The 23,050-nt window shown below is 35.1% G+C and overlaps 1 protein-coding gene across 9 annotated transcripts in view; it reads left to right on the forward strand.

Annotated features, from left to right (window-relative positions):
• The first annotated feature begins 658 nt into the window (after positions 1-658).
• LOC126369608 (uncharacterized) overlaps positions 659-23,050 on the forward strand; it is a 137,446-nt gene continuing 115,054 nt past the window's right edge. For all 9 annotated transcript variants that reach the window (XM_050014101.1, XM_050014103.1, XM_050014102.1 and 6 more), the window contains exon 1: positions 659-1,151. In XM_050014101.1, coding sequence (XP_049870058.1) covers positions 702-1,151 — 450 coding nt within the window. In that variant the 5' untranslated portion in view covers positions 659-701. The remainder of the gene's footprint in view (positions 1,152-23,050) is intronic.

Consider the following 23,050-nt stretch of genomic DNA (forward strand, 5'->3'; position numbering starts at 1 on the left):
CAGGTTCAAGAAGTTTAATGAGTAACAGCTTTAGCGAAGTAAACTTTGCCCCATTTCCCACTTTGTGGGTAATTAACTCCAGTACTAAATGAATGACACACACTAATACAAAACAAACTTAGGCGCTCGCTTATATTTACACTTGAAAGATTCTAATTAAAATAAACAGACCACAAAACAAATAAAGCTCTGTACCTTAATCTTAAAATTAATAAAAACAATGCATTTGATATAGAGGCGCCTCGGGGATTAATTTTTAAATAAATCCCTGCATAAGTCACTCCGGTCGCCACCCGCTGCTCTACCATACCTTTACGATGCTTTTTGTCACATTAATTTTCCGTATGAATGTTTATGATGAAGAACAAAAAATAAACATTGAGGTTTTAACTTTTATTCTTTATCCGAATAAAGCGTCAAAAAATATATAGCTAAATTCCAACTTCTAAACTAATCCTATTATTGTGAAGCTTAACCGCAGGAAAACAAAGTTATTCAAACTATCACGTGCGCGACGCGCACCTCTATGAAATGAAACGATTATGCTACAAAATGTCAAAAAGCAAAAGCACGGAGGGCTAGGGGCGGCGACCGCGGCTTCTGGAGGGGAGAGACGGGAGGAGAGGCGCGTGGCCGCCAGTTTCTCGCAGAACGCCGCGCCGCGAGCACGTCTTGTGATGCGCCCGCAGTTTTGACGCGATATGGCTTCGTCAACGACCGGCAATATCGTTGTCGAGTGGTTAAAATCTCTCCACTTAGGCCAGTATGCGGAAAGTTTCATAGACAATGGGTATGACGATTTAGAAATATGTAAACAAGTTGGAGAACCCGATCTGGATGCCATCGGCGTCTTAAACCCCGCACATCGTCAACGTTTGTTGCACTCAATAAGAAGTTTGAGAGAAGAAGGAGCTGCGGCTGTTTATTTCACATTGGAAGAGGCAGCCGCAGCTCGAGACACTTGCCGATGTGACGAAGAAGTGAGAAAGGAGCAGGCGACAGCAGTCATCGAACCAGCCAAGTATGCTGACGAGTACGAGGAAGGCAAAGCGGAGTTAGTGAAGATTCCTCGGATGCAACTGAAGCGTTTACTTCGAGAACGCCTCGCTCAAGATGGAATCCGCTTGAGCTTGCAGCCGTATTCTACCACGGTCAGTGTTTTGTTAGCCCCAAGTAGCGGGCAGTGCTTTCCGCGGTTATGACACGTGATTTGTGAAAGTGACTTAAAGCTTTTGTTGAATGAATAAGTATTCTATAGTGTATGTAGTGGTTCGAGGCAAAAAGTTACTATTTTGAATATCACATGAGGCGGCCGCGTAGAGACACTGCCCGCGTCTTGTTATTTCTTTAGAATGAGTCTGTGTGTGGTAAGGGCCGTCTTCGGTTGCCCCGGGCGGATCGCTTCTCGGGACGTGTTGCCATAAAGTTTGTTGCGTGCGTGATTTCCCTCGAGATGAGGAGTTTGCGCACCTTCCTGTCCTGAGAAGATTGTAATCGCGTGCCTCCCGGCTCCAAATCTGATTTCACGATAAATCGCGGTTTAGCTCCTTTAGCGTTGCTTTACTTATAAGCGTTAATTAGCTGTTGGACACGAACGAGAGATTTAGGGGAACATCGAATTAATTGAAAATGTTAACGGTTCGTCTTCTAAATGTTTCATCAATAAACAAAATGGTTATGTAAAGGCTCTTAATCAGTTTAATCAATTTGCAGCTGGTAAGTTTGCTACCGTGAAGTAGTACCGTATTTTAAGAAAACCAATAAGACAGTGATGAAATAAAATTGTTGTTGCTAAATCGGAATGCACATCACAAAAGCTCCAAAAGATAGGAACTAATCATTTTATACAGCTAAATCAGGAACCAATTCAAATTAACAGTATTCATAAATATCTTACTACTAAGCTTAATAATTTATGTATCGCATACGTCGCGCTGTCTTCATCATAAGGGCGGAAACACTTAGTTGATATTTTAATTGAGCTGTTATTAATTATTCGGTTGGGTAGTGATTAAGAGGGCGGAATATTGTACGGAGGGCGTGACTTTCTACGTGTTGTGTAAATGGTCTCAACATTTGTCAGCTACACCTACACAATATTAATTTCCAACTCAAATTTGTCGACATTTATCTGCAACGTATATTCTTATCATGACCGGTAATATGACGCATAGTACAGTGATATTTTAACTGTATCTACCTGGCATATGTTGCACTTAATGCTACAGCAAATATTGATATTGGAATCTAAATAGGTAGAGATATGTCAGTGACCACATAATAAACGTATATCTAACTAAAGTTATGTTTTAAAATATTACTTCCTGGGTGTATGACCAAATGTTGACTAGCTTTCCAAGTATTTCTCGCGTTTTATAGCTTGCAGAACTTCTTTGTTTCCAACTCTGAACACAATACACTGTTTCTAATAATTTCGCTAACAAGCGGTTGGGAAATGACCCGCCACAATGGACAGTACAATGTAAGTCATGAATGGTTTTTGAAAAGAAAGTAACTTTTAATGTTAATACGTTGGTATTAACATTGGCCACCATGGTTGTTGTTAAATGTAGAAAAACATTTAAGACCATAATCAGAAAATGTTATAGATGAGTCAAGTACTTACGTTTTCCAATTATCTACATTATAACACATCTGTCTCGGAATGTGAAGCGATGAGCCTACCGTAATTACCTATGATGATCTGTTACCGGTTTTGGGTCCCTGCGTTGAAACCTGTTCGGGCTCAAGTGCCCCGAGAAACCACATCGTACAGACGTTCACCGCCGGCAAAAAAAGCTCACAAGAACGCCACCAGCTTTACAAACTCTAGACGGGTATCGCTTTCAAGTAGACTCCTGCTGTAAATATTTACAGCGCAAAGATTGTGTTAGACGCTCGATAAAACTGTTTCCTGAGGACAAATTTTAGTGGTGAAATTAATGCAAAGTCAAACATCTGGCGGACCCGTGTTAATGTCCATTTGTATCAATTTTGCCATTATTAATGGAACGTGCTGTCGCTATTAAATTATCACAATGCTCACTATCACCATGTTGCACATTGTGTGATCGATCCACCCCCCGTCTACCTGGGAGCATTCCTTTCGAAGGGCAAACAATGCAGTAAGCTACAGATTTTTTGTCTGCGAACCCATTTTGTAAAGCGATTACCACCGGAACTGGTCACAAAGGATCTGACAAATTTCGGGTGTATCAATATCACAGTTCCGACTAATAAGCTAATATTTATATTTATTGTCTGCCTTTGTTCATGCCACATCCGCTTTTAGATAAAAAAAACAATCTTGTTATACCGAAGTTAATGCCGTCTTAAGAAAAAGCAATTTTAAACCAAAAAGAAAATAGGAGACACGGTTCATTTAACTCAATTAATCTGCGCGATGTCTTTTAACAAAAAAAGACTCATACCATCTCTAAGGTTTTCTGTTTGAATAAATTGCGATACGCTCCTTGTTTTAAATTTCTTTAGATCCATTTGCAATAAAAAGTCAAGTGCGAAATTGTTTGAACGTGCTAAAATTTGTGTAGTGTTAAATGTGGAATGTCGCGTTCATTGTTATCGTGAGTCCATTGTGATCTATCACTTCCTCCTGTGTTGCAAATTTTATGATAGATAACGTAGAGGGGTGTCAACCCCGGATGTAACGGATTATATCGGTATTAAACTATCTCAATAGATTGGGTTACATTTCCAATTCATTCGCGTTTATTTCGGCTTTATATACAAACTACATTTTACAATATTAATTTAAACTTTATCTACTATAAAATCAAAGGTTATTAAAGTATATACCAAAAAAACATCGACTGTATCAATAATGAAGATATAAATAAAACTAGTAAGTAGTTGCTTTTAAAACATTCTCATTTCTATCTAGTCTGCTTGCCTATTTTTCGATATGGAAACGTTTAAATGCCACGCATATTTTAACAGAGGTAAAAAAGATATTAATGTCCCGACATTAGACCTTGGTGCGGAGGAGAAAAAAGCCGCTCTACTATCTATATTCAATAGATTTAAATGGCTTTAGTAAACTGATAGAAAAACTGAATTAATGAACGGCGGGGCTTTGCTATTTGAATTACCTTTCGTTGGAAATTATTTAATTTAGACTGTGATTGAATTGAAATGACACACCTTATCTAATTTCTTTACCAAGGAATTACTATCTGTCAGCAAGTATACGTAATGATATTATTTCACAATGTTTTTGCAAAACTACTCCGCCTCCCATTCGAATCTCTCTAAGTGTTACCTGGCTAATTTGTAATCAACGCATGTTATTATAACATGCGTGTTAAACTAAATATTTGTTTTAATTAAAATTGCGTTCCTATACAAAATTCGTATTTATTTTGAAGCAAGGTCTGATATTAACTCGGTTGGGCTCTCTACCTGTTTTTACAGTATGTTAGCGACGAATGTGTGCGAAGTCACACAGTGTGACTTAAGCGTCTTGTTTCAACGTGTTTTGTACTCGTGGTGATTTTATTGGGCTTGCAAGACTTAAATTGTTTTTACTAATAAATTAGGTTTTAAATCTGTCATTTAAATGATCAAAAGAAAATTATAAAAAACGCTTGGAATTTTTAAAAAGTTGAAATCGGAATAGACGAAGCAATATCAGCTCTTTTTAAAATTCAAAGATACGATCGCGTGTGACCGCCACTTAATCACACAAAAAATGACAAATCATAACCGTTAAGTTTGTTTGGAAAAGCCACTCATTCTAACCTTGAGGAACACCAAATCGTACACTCATCCGAGGAACTTTATTCGCTACAGCATTTTTTTTAAACTTAAAATATGTCGTATAGTCTTGTACTCGCATGTAATTATGAAAATTGATATTATCTGACATAAGGCCAAAGAGTGACTCGAGACAAGCAACTTCCGAAACTACGACAAGATCTGTAACTATTTCAACAACAGATCTAAGTAAAACAGGCAGGTAGTTCGTCGTGTTGGGATGTTTGCTTCGCCTACACAAAGTTGATCCGAAGACGAACTTGCAGGTCTTGAGCTCATTCGAAGGATTAGCATTGATGATTGGGTCAGAGTCGGCAATTTCTGAATTAGTTAGGTCTCGTCTGGCTGAATTTCTGCTTCTGACTAGATTGATTGACAATCGAACGGAATTGAAATTCTAACTTTGGGATTCGACGCTTCGAAGTCTTGAAACGAGCTGTCTGCTTCCGATTGTGTTGGAATTTTCTGGTGTAGGAGACCGGTTTTTGCTGATTTTACTGTTTTAGCATTTTACTTATTCGGTTTTTTAGATTTGTTTTTATTAAAGACTTTCGTTAGACCACAATGTAACTTAATTAAAAATATTTCTATTTTATAAAAGCGGATACATATTAGAATAGAAGAAAGAGCATTACAACTAAAAATAAAGCTATAGGTATAATAATAACTGTCGTAAATCCATCTACTTTAATATAAAAATCTTTTAAATTTAATTCATCTTCTACAAAACACTTTAAAAATACCAGTTTATTGTCTACTGTTTCATCGTATATGATTGAAGATAGTTAAGTAGCGTCTATTTGTTATTGCTAACATAAAATAGCGTGGGCAGTTGTGGCTGTCTCAATTGTTTACATTTTATGTTTGACTTCTTCGAACGCACGTCTTTGAAGTCATACCGTTGACAAATTAGTACATGTAGTAAAATATTGTTGCTTGCGGACACAGTTTAAGTGATACTTGATATGTACAATAATAATTGCATTTCAGACACTTAACTTACAATACAATTTTAGAATTGTTAGTTTAGTCTTAGTTTAGACACAGTTTATAAAGATTTAAAATTCGGTATCGGGAAATTTGAGTATTTCATAATACCTTTGTTACAAATCCGGTTTTATTCTACTTCTGTTACAAGGACAATCAATTTGAATAAGCTTTTTAGTTAAGTACTTGGAAGGATTTTGAATTGATTTTTTGTTATTAATTTTCCTTATCAATATCCACAGTCTTAAGACATCACATAAATATATTTTTTTTCATTTAACATTAACATTATGTCTACAAGCAGTGAACGTGTGTAAGTATTTGACAGTCAAGCAAAGTTCAATTGAATTATTTAATAATTCAATTCAATCTTGCTCGGTTGTCATGTACTTAAACATACTTTCATCGCTTGTTTATTTTTTACTGGAAAAGCTGTAGATACAGAATTGCAATAGTCTTCACGACACATTTTTCACATTGACATGTATCGTATTCGCAGAACTGTCGTTCAAAAAGCCAATATCTTTGCTTTCATCTCACCGTTTGTCTCGTAAAAGTACCAACAATGTTGTGTCCATCACTTCAGCTATAATGTGTCGGCTAGATTTATTTATAAGAGTTCTCAATCAAATACGAAGGGCTTCTGAGAAACGGTACTTGGAATAAACTGTTCAGCGCTTTGTTTTGGTTGTGCGGTGGCAACAGTGGTATGTTAGCTTGGTAATTTCAAGTCAATATTGGTTAGTCAATTTCTAACTGAGTACCTGTGTTATTTTAGTGTGGGAACACAAATAACTAATCTAAGTTTATCTACCATGTCAGTTTGAATAGTTCTGAGAGATGTTTCGTGTTAGAGTGCTTGTGTAAGTGAAATTGTGATGAATTTGGATGATATGAGATTGTTAATTAAAAATTTGAAATCAAAATTGAGTAGATGAAACTGAAAAAGTAAGCAAAGATGTATGAAATATCAATACCGCCATGTAATGGACACGTAAAACTGTCAGTCCCGGTTATTGACCCGTGTAACGCAGTCGTGGAGTCAAGTCACATACCCAGAGCCGAATTGAAAACTCTGAGGGCTTTACCAGTTCACTAGTTTCCTCAATTCTACCCCCCGGTTACCAATTTCGTACAGCGAACTCCAGAAATATCTAGTTATTCAGGAGATTGAGATCTACGTAAGATAAGAAAAGTACTGGGTAGGTATACTTTAATTTTAAACAGTTGTAACTACCTACGTAATCTGTATTAAAATAGGCAAAGTCGAAAATGAAATAGATAAAAGAAATGTTTCAGTTTTCAAACACTTTTCGTATTTATGTCTAAAAGCCCTATTATGAGCCCGTGTTATGTTAGCCCCGAGATTTTTTGCCCATTGAATTTTCTCGTACTCAGGTTGTTTTTTAATTTAAGCAGCGTTCTTGTGACAACTTTTAAAATACCTGTAAAGTCCAATGCAAGAGGGGCAGTAGTATCTGCACAACTGGTATATACTATGGATATACTATGGACAAAGCTGAACGCAGCCAAACATCCAGTTGAACTTGCAAAACATTCAAATATTAGTACGGAAAGAAATTCAACCAGGTAAGGTGGCAAGAAGTCTTGAAAAAAAATTGGTGAGTTTCGTTAGATGGTATAAATGGTGAGGCAACCCTCTTACTTCAGTCTTTCGTCGCGTTTATCGGCTAAAATCTGGAACCAGGTCTTGTCGTGTGCTTTGCAAACGTAGAAGTAAATAAATCAGTCTCAATTCCGTTAACCCTACTTTGGAATAGAATTAAAACCACACGGCGTTAATGAAATTTCGTCGTTCCGTCAATTACGGAGAACTTTGAATAACGTGTTCGGGGAGCGTTACAAATTGGTAACAATAGCCAAATGAAACGCGGCGGAAATTTTTCATTTGCACAGCGTTTCACACTTTCCTGTTAGCTCAAATTTTAGCGGTGCCCGTGAACAAACATAGAGGCATAATCATTACTATGGGAAAAATTGTGATGGAATTTCAGGCTGATAGGAATGTACTTACATCAAGAATTCAAGATAAAATTGTTCTGTGATTTCTATAGCAGGCCCATCTTTTTCTTTAATAATTAATTACATCAAATAGGAGCCTAACTGCAATTAGTTTTAGATGTAATTTCACCCAAAAAATATTTAGTACCCAAATAAAGAAAAATAAAACAGCCAGCAAAATCAATTCAAAAATCAAATTATTTACTTTTATTTAATTTTATTTCTCTCATTTTAAATAACCACTATTTTTAGTAAGTATAATAGAAAATCTTACTCACCATTCTAATATTTCTTTCAGTTATAAACTAGACTATGATGACGAATTTATTTTTATTTTACACTGACTTAATTTAACGAAAAATATAATAGTAAAATGCAAATGAAATCGTTTATTTTAAAGTCGAATCAACTGTAATTATATCCTGACCATTAACCGACCACAGAATGTTAGTAAATACTGAATAATTTGTGAGTATTCATTACGTTTTCATTAATTATTATGAAAGTAATAAAACGTAATCCTGGTTGATGAGGTCGTAATATTATTAATAAATCATATTTATTAGAATAATAATGATTTGTATTACGTTTTATTACTTGGATCTATTCATTTATTTATGCGTTTTAACTATGAGTTTACACCGATAGTAAAGTTAAGCTTGTCTGATCTGTTTCAACTCAACGGAAAAATATGAAGTTTTATTATTCTTTATTCTTGGTCCTATGATATACTATTAATAGTTGAAAATGGTAGGTCAGTACCGAATTACTGTATAGTATTTATAATAACAACTATTACCTAAATTAGTTGCAAGTTTATTTAATACTACTTATTAATTATTATCTCCCTTTTGTCTCTTTCCTCCTATGTCTATATAGGAGTATATAGGTATAACTTTTCTTTATAATGATTATAGCATATTGACGTCGTATGTTTTTTCTCTGAATCGTCCATTTAAGGGTTTTCCTGTCTCGTTTTCCTACTTATCTCACATATTGATTTGAAAGGGAGGAAATCGCTTTCTACCAAGTAATCACTACTCAATTTAGTTTTCCTTGACATTATATCACATGTAATGTACGCGTGTATCATAAATTTTAGTTTTGACACTGTGAGGAACTACACATTCTAGAAACAACTAAAATACTCCGTAAGGATTATCGGAAAAATAATTAATACTAGTATCCGATATAAAAACGAAGTGGGTATTACAAGATTTTTATTTTTATATTCCAAATTCTAATTTCAGAAATTAAACATAATTTTGTTGAACAAAAACCGGAAGGGGTTTCGGTTTATTTATTTTTAATGAGAAGAAAACTGTAATTACGATCTTGATACTTACTTTTTAAAAAACACTGTGGTCCCAAACCTGCAATCTTTTGAAACTGAACTTTTTTCTTTACCTATTATCGAACAATCTGCCATATCATACGGTCTTCCATCCATTTTTGTTGCGGCGCTCTAATGCACGAATATCCATACCTACTCCATAAGCATACGGGCAATGAGAAAGGTTTTTAAAACCCCAAAACCGGTGACGGTCATGTGATCACGTGGTCACGAACTATCAGATTTACGTCTAAAGGTTAAACTCTTCCAAGTTTCATATTACCTCTCGTGAATGGGACGATAAAACCTTCAGAATTAATAGCCTTAAGAGTTGGGTCTTTATTTAAAAGCGATATTTATTATATTCAATTCACATTCTTTTAGAAATAGTACAGAGAGAAAATAGAGCGTCATGTGTATAATGATAAAACCTGGGCTCTTGGTTGATTACATCGTATTTTCTATTTTAGCTTTTTATATAGCTCAGACTGCTTATTCTATGCCGATGGTTTCATCTTTCTATTATTTTTGAAGTTAGAATAATAAAGTTATTTTTACCTTAATAAAATTATACAGGGTGTTAGTGACATTGTAACGAAAACTTTGAGAAATGATTCAGACTATGATTCTGAGTTAATGTCCAGTGGAATTATCCATCGCTAAAGTATAGAAATGAAAATATATTAAAAAATATAATTTTAAACATTTGTGGCGGTAAATTTAAAATCGTCAGCGGAATCATTCCCCTTAGTATTCGTTACGTTGTCACTAATTACCTATATAACTTGAACTTAAAACATGAATATACAAAATATTCGTAAAACTTAATTAAAATCATGGCACCAGTTTTCTTCAAAGGTTGGAAAAACTCTTTCTGAAAAACAATTTGATTTCTATAATAAAAAATATCCCCAAAACTGCGTTAGTGACTATCAGTAGACACTACAATAGTTTCTAACTGTGTAGATGGTGCGACTGTTCATATACAAGACAAAGAAGTTAGAACTATAATATTATCAGCTTTTATCTACAGATATCACAATTGTTGCCGTAAAGTGTAGCCTGTTGACTAATAATTATAATGTAAGAGTTACTCTGTCGGTACGTTACCTTTTCACACTTAAACCACTTAGATGAAAATATGGACATAGATAGAATGAAAGATAGGGACGTAGGGGCAAGATGGGTCAGGTCACACTGGTCCCCTGAAATTAGCACCATGTGCCCATTCGTCCCCTATTCTACCTCTATTATTTATTATAATATAATTTATATATCCATTCACTTTACTAATATTGAAATTTTCTTTTGACGTCTGAGCAGGTGTTGGATCTACGTATAACTTTTATTCCAGGGGACGAGTGACTACCTTGAAAATAAATTAATATTGTTTAGTCTCTAGTGGGAGACCAATGGGCACCTACAAAGTGGACGAATCTAGAAGTTTTATCCCAGGAGGGCCGAATTTTAGGGGAGTGGTTATTGATCCGGCAAGACGTCTCACCTCTGTCATGATATATTAGTTTTTATTATTATTCTTATTTTAAGTAATCTCTGTTAAATACTTCAGCTGAAAAGTCTTACAAATCCCAAGAGTTTCTTCTAAAAGTCTTATTCTCTAACAAAATGTATTCAGAGATATACTAATGGAGAAGTTTATTAAGTTCTTAAATAAAATTGAAGCTCTGAAAATAAAAATACCTGTTGTAATTTAACGAATATTCTGATACCTGATACGCGACCTAAGCGTGGGAAGACCAGGCACATACGAACGGGTTTTTATGTTTATATCCGTCAAATATGGCGCCTAAGGCACTATACACACAGCGGGGCTCCCAGGCCATACTACCCATGATTCATTCAATTTATTACTCTACCCTGGAAACTGTGACACTACTCCTTTACAATCGGCCTTTTGTCGTTCACCAATTTGTTGGACAATCTTTTTCTTCGGTTCTTTTATTTCATTAGTCAAATGGAATTCTTTTATGTTCTCGTAAAATGTAGTGTCCGTTTAGTTGAATGAGCATTCAAACATTTAATAAAATTTGATTGGGAAGCAGTAGTTTTAAATCATCAATAGTCTATAAATTACTTTGATATTGAAAGTAACCAAATTATATACGTTCTCTTTGGTTTTCCAGCTTTTAAAACTATTAAATTTTATTTAGTGTTGTCATTTTAGTATTAGGAATTGTAAAGTGGTCTATATTATCTAGCAATTAGGTAGCTATTACAGTGGTAATTAAAACTAATCCACTTAAATGTACGTTCCAAGTGGTGACAACGTTACGAAAATACTCACCAGTTAAAATTCTAAATATGTATTTTCCAAAAGACTCTTTTCATTGTTAGACTTGTCATTGTTAGATTATGTATTAAGGTCAAAGTACGTACTTACCCATCCAAATAAAGGATAAGATAATAAAACTAATCGCAACAATAGCACGCCCTGGACACTTCATACAAACAAGCTTGTTTTACACAGACACCACACATTGACGTTACCGTACACGCGCATCTGTGTGTGTGACGTCGGACGCCATACGATTCAAGTCTAAACTATGTTCGAGGGGGGGGAGATGGGGGGGGGTGTTAAACCTAGTTAAGACGCTAGTGAGGAGCGCAGAGTTGCTGTAGTATTATTCCTTATTCTATGACAATAGGTAAGCAAGCAGAAAAAATGCAGCAGAAAGACCGCGGTTTGTGATTCTGCTGCCTTTTTGTAACTGTCTTTTATGCTGTGATTATGTCATTGTTCAACGAAATGTTTGGAATGAGGGACTTTCCAGGCTACAGTTTTAACCTGATAATTAGTTATTTTCTCATTACTCGGGTACATAATTATTCCACAATACAATGTAGAATGTAGAATACAACAACAACACAACAACGTAAAGCATCTTTTGATTTTTGTTTTTCTTAAACAAAGTAGTAAGTAATTTTAATTCTCAACGGTCTTGTGATAGCCTTCTTGCTTTCTGCTCTCCTCATAATATTTATGGGTGTATGTAAGCAAAAACGCGTTATTCATAACTACTCCCCTCTTCGATTGGTGAATCAGTAATGGCGGGGAAACTGAAACTTCCGCCTAATTGGCTTACAATTGATTAAGGCGAAAATGAAATTGGGATCCCAAATTTACAACCAAGTTCCGTTCTTGCCGCGTCTTACAATTTGTTTTGTGTTTAACGTAATTACAAGTTTTTGTTTGTTTTCGTAGTGTTGCGAGTTTGAAGATAGGTATTTATTTATGTTTTGAATAGGTATTTTCACGAATAAAGCTAATCAGGATTGTTACGCTGTATAAATTTTCTGTTTTATATGCAGTTATAATCACTATTAGGAGATGATGAGTTGAGGAGCTCGATGGCGCAGCGGTAAACGCGCTCGGTCTGCGATTGTTGAAGTTAAGCAACTTTCGCAAAGGCCGGTCATAGGATGGGTGACCACAAAAAAAAGTTTTCATCTCGAGCTCCTCCGTGCTTCGGAAGGCACGTTAAGCCGTTGGTCCCGGTTGCATTAGCAGTCGTTAATAACCAGCAATCCGCACTGGACCCGCGTGGTGGTTTAAGGCTCGATCTTCCTATCCATCCATAGGGAAGGCCCGTGCCCCAGCAGTGGGGACGTTAATGGCCTGGTGATGATGATGATAATCACTATTACAGAACAGAGTATGTCGATTTTTGTTTTGTTAATTTGAAGGACTTTCGGAACGCGAGCCTAACGCTCAACCACTATATGAACAAGGTGTAATGTGTAAGATGTACACAAAGATGTCCGTTTCATTTTCAGTGAATGTTTTATGCGGACTTCTACAATGAAACGGTTCTTAGAATACCTAGTCCTACAAAATAGCGTCCAGTTTCGCAATTTAGCGCTGCACTGCACAGTGAAATAGTTCACACCGGGAACTTAAGTGTTTTTCACAAAGGCAAACACATCACTCATACATACCTATGTACCTACATAGATACATGTATATTGATATATAACTATGTTACTATTGTCAGAAGGTAAATGAATCGTAGTGATACTCGTGAGTTTATGTAAGTAAATAACTAAAAAGAAGTTTATTCATCCACAAATATTTATGTACATAATCATATTTGTGTATTTATGTCTATATTATTATGTATGTACGATAGATAATCGTCTACACAATTAGGCAGATGACTACGAAATTCTAAAATCTTAATCTAGAATTAGAAGCTAGTCTAATCAAATGAATTAATACGAATTATAAATAATACATTACCATATTTAAAGTCACGAGCATTAATGGCCCCGATTCCTGCAGACACCGCCTAATTTTATTTTAAGTTATATCCGTCATTTTCATATCCGTCGAAAAGGAAAGGGACGGATGATTCACAGCTCTTAATTTTAGGAAGAATGAGTAAATGAATGAATAACCCGGGCGAATCAAAAGGTACGTCGCTGGTATGCAATCCGTTTGACGTGCTGTCTACTTAACTGTGTCGGTTATTGACGGACGTAAAATTTTTAGACGGTTGGTTTAGATTTGTGCTTAAAATTGACGTGTGTTCCATAAATTTTATGCTTGTCGATTACCCGTCCCTTTCCTTTTCGGCGGATAAGAAAATGACAGATATAACTTAAAATAAAATTAGATGGTATTTACAGGAATTAGCACCATTATGCATATAATTTAGGACTATGTCGTATTAACAAAATCTTACTAAATGTCAAATATGTTAGTGCGATAGGGTTTTCGTTTACCTTAAAATCCTTGACTGTGTTCAGGCGAGACTCTCTACAGCCTTTTACAAGTTATTTTACTATTGTTTGGTAGGCTTATTTTTAATTTATATCTTGATTAGATTGAAATCGTGAAGAGTGATGATTGCATGTTGGCTGGCGTGACTGATAAGCGGCAATGCAATGTCCACCCAACTTTCGACAGTAACAAATTTTCTTTAGTCTGTAAAAACATGCGTAGATTTTATACTAAAATCATATTTTGAATTATTATTTTTTTTGGAAGAATTTGGCATTTGAATCCTTATACACAACGCGGCCTTCCGCCTGTTGTACTTTTCTGTATATGTTGTCCTTATCTCTGTATTTTGTGTCCATTGTGCTCAATAAAGTATTTTATCTATCGATCTATCTAAGTGTATAGTTTACTTTTCATAATGTATACACTTTTGTGCTTGTTTTGTTTAAAGCAAATGCCATTCGTATTAAAAAGACGTGAGTGATGTTTTGTCCTACAGTGGACACAGACTCAAATCAATCTTTGAAAATTGAAGTCTGAATTTTAAAAGAAAAGTCAAGCCAACAACCGTTACTCTAAAGAGAGAATAAACGAAGATTTTGATAGAAGAAGTGAACACGGTGAGCCAACTCCATTTTTACAAATAGGCGTGTTCTCATGTATGTATGTTCGTTATTAGGCTTGGCTACAACAAAGTCAAAAAAGACTAACCCTTATTTATGTAAGATATTAGCACATTGTTTTTTAATAATACGTTTGATCTTTATTGTAAAGAAAAGAAGATGTAATGTTTAAATAACAGACTCAAGACAAACAAGACGTATTTTTCTACAAGCAGCACCCTCACATGTGCTACCATCGGAGGGCGATTCTTCAACGCTATCTCAGTGAATCACTGCCCTACATTCTTCCAAGTGACGTGTCCACCAATAAACCAACTGAGTCAGGAGCTACGGACAAAAATATTATCGTCTTTTTACAGCTAGCCGGACAGTATAACGGGGACAATGCATTCCTGGCTTGCTACGTTCATAAAAAGGTTCAACGAGAGCCAAGCATTTTTTGTCGACAACCCTCGCTAAATTAAACAGGGAAGCTGTTTTGTTTTACTTTTTTACTCCCTTTTTTCGGTGCGTAAACCACCAAAGCTCAGCGGATAAAGCATTGCAAAAACAAATGCAGCGCAAAAATTGCCATTAGAACATGCCTAACGGTCTCAGAATAGCCCTGTTTGAATACAATGCCCGCGATGGCATTCAGAACTTCTATTTAAATTCAATGAACACGTAAAAATGTTGTTTCTTGCTGTTTGCATGTCTGTAATCGAGGTTTGACTTTGGCAGAGTACGTAAATAAGTAAAACTGATTGTTTTGACTAAATATTTTGTCGCGTGCGGTTTAACTACAAACGAGCTGGGCAATTTTTAAATAAATGAAAGGCTACTCCATTTATTTTCTCGTCTACATCTAATTAGTTTAAATTTCGCGCTTGACTATACCGACGACGCGACTCGGCCCGGCGAAAACTGCAGCCAAGCGACTCCCAAATCTGCTTAAAAACAGCTAAGTCAACATTATTCTATTACTTTATGAGATTACAGGTTTATTATAAATACACGTATATTATGTAGGTATTTGTTTTGTCATTGAACTTTGAATAATACAATAATTAAACCTACTTACTAAGTAAGTACTTGCGTTTTTACACCGCTAACTGGCACTGAGATAACCGTGAAATTATCTGGTAGAACTTTTTAAGCAGTTTATAGGTATTCAAAATAGAATATAGTTTCTTATTCAAATAACAACTTTTTGTAAAGAAGTTTCTTGTTTACTTGATTGAATTTCTTGTTTCATTTCTTCTCTTTGAAATGGTAATACTTAAAAAATAAATAAACTTATTTTAACACATTATAATATGTATCTGGTTTAGCTACTTACGCAAGTATTCTTGTACATTTCACCACGTTACTACCACAGGAACGTTTCAATCCACCAAAGAAAATTAAGAACAGTAATGCGATTACTTCCTGCTTCACATACACCCCTTATGGGCTTCATACAAAATTCCATTTGACACAATCTGTTCTGTATGTATTCATAACTGTAGTGTTGAGCTGTCCAAATGGCTCGATTAACATACCTCACCTCTGTGATTGCATGGGGATCCACCATCGACGATACAACCTCTAGACTCCTAACAACAAAGAACGGCTTCTGTCAACACATGTGACAAATAGGTCCGATATAACATACCGCCTGACAACGTTCGACCAATCGCGACAGCTGCCGTGACCGAGCGAAAGGGTTAGGATCTTGAGTGAGCCAATCAGCGCGCTTCCCCCAAACGACGAGCTGCTAGGTGACAGAATTAAACATTAGGCGTCTATTTGGTTGTACCGTCGATGGGATCTACTAATTCGGCGGCCGAAGCTTAATTTGTTTTCGGAATAGATGCTATCGGAAAATTACACTTCATACTGATCTAGCTATCAATAATCTACTTTTGATACATTACTTCTATATACACTATGCTGGACAGAGAGCGAATAAAAACAGAACTTGCTCAGCTGTTTAGCTTTCTGGCCATGTCGTATAAAAACCAATGGGAATGTGTCCTTTGTAATATAATCACCAATTTCAGCATGTCCATTGTAGAACTTCGTATCAAAAGTGATTGCATGTTGCCTTATGTTGGTTTTTAGATTAACAGCTTCAACGTCGCCCTTCTAGACTGCCTAATGACTTATTAAGGCCTTAAGGATCAGAGTAAATTGTATGTACGTATCTGAACAAAATATTCATCTGTTTGATAATACATCAGAATTTTGTGATAAAAATTGTATGGAACATGAATGAAACCAGTGTCATTTACTATGCGGAGATCGTAAGGTTATCATTGTAATGTTTTATAGGTAGCGTAAAATAAATATAAATAGCGAATTATCTTAGTGTGATAGGGTCTTTTGTAGCAGTAAAAAATAATATTAAGTACGTTGTTTATTTGCGAAATAATAGACAACGTAAAAAAAATACTTGCTCAAAATACTTAAGAATATCTATAAAAAAATAAAGAGGTAAAGAAACAGTTAAAAATATATATTTATGAATAAGTTAAGTAAGTACTTATACTAGTCTAGCATAAATAAATTCACGCCCACACATGAATCCACTTTTAAAAAGCAGCGAAATAATTCCGATGACAGTGCGGCTGATATAAAAATAAAGTGCCCATTTGGCTAGAGGTGCCCGAGTGCCCAGTGCAGTGGGCAGTGCAGTAATTTGCAACTTCCATCGCTCGGTACACTGTCGCTAGTGTCCCTTAATCCAGCAGTAACTGTTCAACAACAAAACTCATTACTCGACGCTATTCGTGCATGTACCTACCTGGAGTTTCCTGGCAAGCTTGTATTGTTGCATGGTTTGGAAAATGAGCGGAGAGGTGGCGATAGCGATTTATAAGGAGCGAGTGAGATAGAGATATTAAGCAGAACGACTAGTTTAGTACAATTAATAATTATATTTGAATATAGATAATCAGAATCAGAATCATTTATTCAACGTAATTATCATGGATAAACTTGTTGAAGGTCAATGTAACATTTTTGAATTTACGTCATTTCGCAAGGTGTTATGGCTGAGGAGAAGAAATGACAAGAAACTGCAACAGCAACACATCTTTTAAATCAATGAGGGTACATTACAAGTTACATTATAATATTTTACAATAGCTTCAATAACGCGATACGAATTAGTACTGGCAAGGTACGGATGCCAGTGTTACGACTTCCATGACGTGAGTCATAGTGACGTATTATATCGATCGATTCCTTACCAAATTTAAAAATCAGCACAAGAAGCTGGACTTATTATCTACTTCAAAAAAAACGGTGACTTTCGTTAAAATCTGGCTAGCGTAACGCACATTTCTTTTCCATCTAGAAAAATCTATCTTACAAGTATTAAGAATCACTCAATTCAATCAATTCGAAAATATATTTCTATTAACATGTCGCCAAACAGTATTTTTTTTAGTATTTCCTATTCCGAAAGGTCAAATACTAGTAATCTGTAAACAGCTGGTGTGTGTCGATTTAGTCACGTTAAGTAATAAACAAAAGAAATCATAGAACAACGAATAACTTATTATGAGTTCATTTATAAGAATCTGCTTTTAAAAATCATGTAGCGGAATTAATCTTTAAATTAAATACGTTTTTCAAGAAATTCAAATCTTTAAGAGACGACGTGAACATTGTGTGGAAAGTAGAACTATCTTGAAAATGGTATTCCATCCTCTTCGTCTACCTCAGAAAACCATTAGCGTGAAGATTACTTCCATATTAGCAACTAAAACGAATTTTAGTTCGCGTTTCCGCGGTGGAGTCCGCCGCTCCACTACTAAGTAGAAGAGAAAATTACAGAAGTGGCCTTTAATTCCCTCCGCATTAAAACTAAGTTCAAAAACTTGTATGATGTCACTTTGTTGAAATATCTTTTCATAATCTCTTTGGGAACAGAAACTTTAAAGTGCTCATGAAATTTAAATGACACCTCGCGTTCAAGATTCCTTGATGAAGAATTCCTGAGTTCCATAAGTGGGTACATATTACCTCAAAAGTTTATCACTCGCACCGCCTCATTACTTGGCTTAGGAGATTAGCAAATGGGGGCAACTTGTTCGGTTTACTGTAAGGATAAGCTGGGCAACTAAACCCTGGAGGTAACTTTCCTACCTTGGCCTGGGGATTTTTAACTATGTCATTAAAGTAGTACGGGGCGCGTGCGTGCTTCTGATTAGCGGTTTATCGCGCAAAAGGCAGGCTTTTTTATTTATAGAGCCAGGGTTTGGGTTATGTGGCATGAAATAAAACTTACGTTTATTAGTCTGATGAATATTGCGCCGCGATATTAGGATTATATTTTTTCTTCATGGCCGCCTGTTACTCGATCTTTCGGCCGAAGGTACGTTATTACGACAAGTCATATTTCATAGGAAATAAGTACGAAGTGAAAGTTTATATATATGCGATTTCTTAGTTCGTAGTTGTTCGAACTGAGGCGCTAAAAAGTAATGTTGCAATTTAACCGTTACGCATATAAAAGTCAGTGCGCAATGTCAACAAATGTCAAATAGCAATATTGCAACGGCCTCCGTGGTCCAGTGGTTGAGCGTTAGGTTCACGATCCGTAGGTCCCGAATTCGAATCCCAGTGGGGAAATATCACAAAAATTACTTTGTTTGGTTAGGATATCACTGGCTGATCATCTGTTCGTCCGAAAGTAAGATGATCCGTGCTTCGGAAGGTACGTCAACGGGACCAACGGCAGTCCCAGTTACTACTTACTGATGAAAGTAAGTAGTTGTTAGATGAGCTATGTCAGGGGCCTTTGGCGGCTTGATAATAATCCTAACACCAGGGATGATGAGGATGGCAATCAACCTCACAACCCACAAGAAGAGTTTAGATGAATTGATGCAATGTGGCTTAAAAAGGCACCACGAAATAAATAGAATATCTCCTTTTATTTTTGTAGGCAGTTTTTTCCTCTTATGTTTAATTGACAAAAAAAAAATACCAAAGAGAATTCGTGATCTGTTTTATTTCATTTTAGGGTATCTTTAAATATTTACTCTTGTTCAGTAGTTACAGTGGCATTGTTTCATCTAAATATGAAAAATCATGTTTGTATAAATAAATATCGAACCGATCAATCAAAGTCAAGAGTAATTACCATTAAATACAATGCTTACTTATCATAATGATAATACGCGACATATTTTTATCGATTTGGTTATAAATCTCAGTAAGTAAATAAGTATCTATATCTTATATCAGTGTTATCGAAGATTTGCGTTGTGAAAATTCCTATTTAAATATGTACTGATTACATTTTGAAATGTAAACGTAATTATAGTATATTTATCTTTACTTGGCAGGTACCATCAATTAAGCCAATTTCTATACTTAAAGACAATTATTTTCTTTATAAAGGCTAATAAACAAGATCAAAAACCTTATCCGAAAATATTGGTCAATTAATCTGAATTAGGTTTGCTGCCTTATTCTTAATTTTAAATTAAGTCATTACCATGTCGCACTCAAAATATTATGTAAAGAAAATTTTACTCAATTTGCAAAATGAGACAATTTTGCACACCCCATAATTAAGAAAATTGTAACGACAAAGATAGCGCTTAAAAATTATACGTATATTCCTCTCACAAGATACGTGTTATGAATATAAATAAAAATGTAACGGTTTTTTTTATTTCCATCCAAAGTAGACGAGGGAAACGATTTCAAGATTTTTCTCAAAACCCTTACCTACTCATATAAACAAAACATAAGCTCACGACTATATCCCAATTGGGGTAGTCAGAGGTACATGCATCGCAAGATCTATATTTAAAAAATCTTAATTAGTAAAATATTTCAGCAATCACCCATTTTAAATAACAGAAACGTAAAGATTTCTCGCAAACGTTGCAAATATTATGCCTAAAAAAATATGTTTAAAAATGTTACCACATTATTCATCAAAAAATACCCTTTGACGCACATCTAGCACACATTAATCGCAATTATCTTACCAAAAAATTGTTTTAATGAAAAAGTATAAAATATTAGCAAGAAAAAGAAGCTGTCTGCGTTTTCATGCTAATATTTTTCTACTCCTACGTGTTTCCTATGTATATTTTCTTCAAAGTAGTAATTTTTTAAATAATTAATTAGCTCTGAACATATGGTGGCCAGGTGAATAAAGCGCACCTGCCGTATTTTTATTTGCACAGTGAAACTTAATATGTAGAGTTAATTTTTAGTCCTTTTTGCTTGGAACCTGAGAGTCTGTGCGACTTTTGTTGGCGACGACAGATGAGCCACTTAATTCACGGTCTATTGAGTCTAACTAAGAAGACTCAACGCAGACAGATCAAAGGATATGCCACTAAATAAAGGAAAAAGAACCGCCTTGTTTCGGACAAGTTTAGTAAAGATTGATCGGACGAATAAGGCGAATTTAAGTTCTTGGTGATGTCAATACAATTTATTTTGCAATTTTCTCGACGGCTTTTCTAGTTACTTACTTACTTCCTTAATAAAATGGGGATGATTGGTTTTCTTAGAATCAATATTTCATTTAGGTTATTTCTTACGTCTTTATATAATTTAATAACGTTTACCTATAATTCGTTATGCCGTTCTGGTGTAACTATTTGTTCATTCTTACTCGCGATGCTTTGCAAGACAACATTATTCTCATTCTTTCGTGTGGGTTGTGAAGTGGATTACCTACCCCATTAACCGTGGTATCAGGGTTATTATTGAGCTGCCATAGGCCCCTGACATGACTCATGTAACGATTACTAATGTAACATTATTTACCATTTTAAACACAACACACTTTTATTCAGTCTTACCTTACTATGGATGCAACTGTGGCCCCACACTTTTTGGCTTGCCTTTTCTGTGGGTCTAGCCAGCGAGATCGAGAGGGTGACGTAGGTATTAAGCAATTCATTATGTCACGCGTATTATTACTTAGGTATCTAACTCAAAGTAACAAAAAGTTGTAGCAACTATCGGCACTCCAATATAAATTAAAATTGGTGTTGATTACTATAGTATACTAAGAACGTCTCTGTTATTACTAAAGATTAAAATTCACTGTATTTTAGAAGAGAGTCGAGCACGTTTCTGACTATAAGTATTATAGTTCAGTGCTGTTTCTTCATTCAACAATATTTCGAGTCTTATCTCAGAATGACAGCAAAATTTCGAACTAAAAACCAACTAGGGAAATATTAAAGTAGTTTTATCACGAATCCGGTAACTCATAAAACTTGAATGAAATGCGAAGTTCTCCGATTACTTTGAAATAATCTCGTTTTGTCACACGAATCTTAAAAGTACATTCGGATTTGAAGATTAAAGTTTCTTCATGACATTTTAAATTGAAAACATGTACGACTTTATACTATAACTAATACATGATATTACTCTTACAGTGATGGAGAGAATAATATGGCATTGTAACACGTATTGAATAATTTCTGTTTTTTTTTGGTGATTCTATTTCCCATCGACTCCAAAAGAAGAGAGGAAGAGGAAAAGAAGAGAAGAATAATTGATATTGATTTATGCGGTATAACTATGCAATGTAATGCTCACGGACACTTGTATGATTTTACATAATTTGGAACAAAATGTCAGCAGCAATTTTTGGTGAGTAGGGCATGAGACCCATGTCAGAATTAGGTAACTATAATATGACGCTGTGAATTTTAAAAATGGAATTGAAACCGACTCATACATTATAATATAATACACTTACTTAAACGACGAATATATATGTCTATTAAACATTTTTTTAGTGACAAATTCACGATGTTCTTTTTCGGAAAAACGTCTTACGAAGATTTTTAGCCACCAAAATTGGTCTTTTTCCAAATACATTTGTTTTTTCATCTCTAAACAATATGATCTGGGTGTGTCGAGAATTTTCCCTAGAGAACTCTACATATTAGTTATAAAGATATTGCGCCCAAAATCGGGGCTATTAATTTCTTTAACTTTGCAACAATTGGTACTTAACCTTTTCTATCACACGTTAGCAAAAGAAAAAGAGGAAAACTTTCATTTTACGCCGTCTAACGGATTCAATATCGACGTGGCTTGAATGAGCTTGGGGGTGGAAAATCGTTAATCATCCCTTTGTTGGATTTTTGTTACGGCCTAACTCGTTGCCGGTTGTTTGGCCTTCCATTTTTCCTTTTGAATGCCGAAAGTGGGGCTGTTTTGGTCTTGACGAATTGTTTTCGTAGAAAAAACAAGGGGACCACAACTATTTGTTGTGATAGAATCGGGTAATGAATAGGCAAGTTGGATTAGCTTCGGGTTTTAAATAAACAAACCCGATTTAAATGGACGTTCCACAGGTAATTTCACTTTATGTCTAAATATGACTGAAACAATCTGCAAATTTTATAACTGCGCTTGAAACTTTTGTTGATAGAACAAATAAAAAAAACTGACCTCTGTTTGTAACACAAGCAAAAGTATATTCCATTTTCGTATTTGGCATACGCATATAGTTACTTTTTTGGTGTACAATTGAAAATGTATAGATACATTGGCAAAGTAACTATACTGTAGTCGTATCAGAATCCTTGGGCGACTTAGGCACCAGAC

Source organism: Pectinophora gossypiella, chromosome 9 (genome assembly GCF_024362695.1).
Source record: "Pectinophora gossypiella chromosome 9, ilPecGoss1.1, whole genome shotgun sequence".
NCBI classification, from domain to species: Eukaryota; Metazoa; Arthropoda; class Insecta; order Lepidoptera; family Gelechiidae; genus Pectinophora; species Pectinophora gossypiella.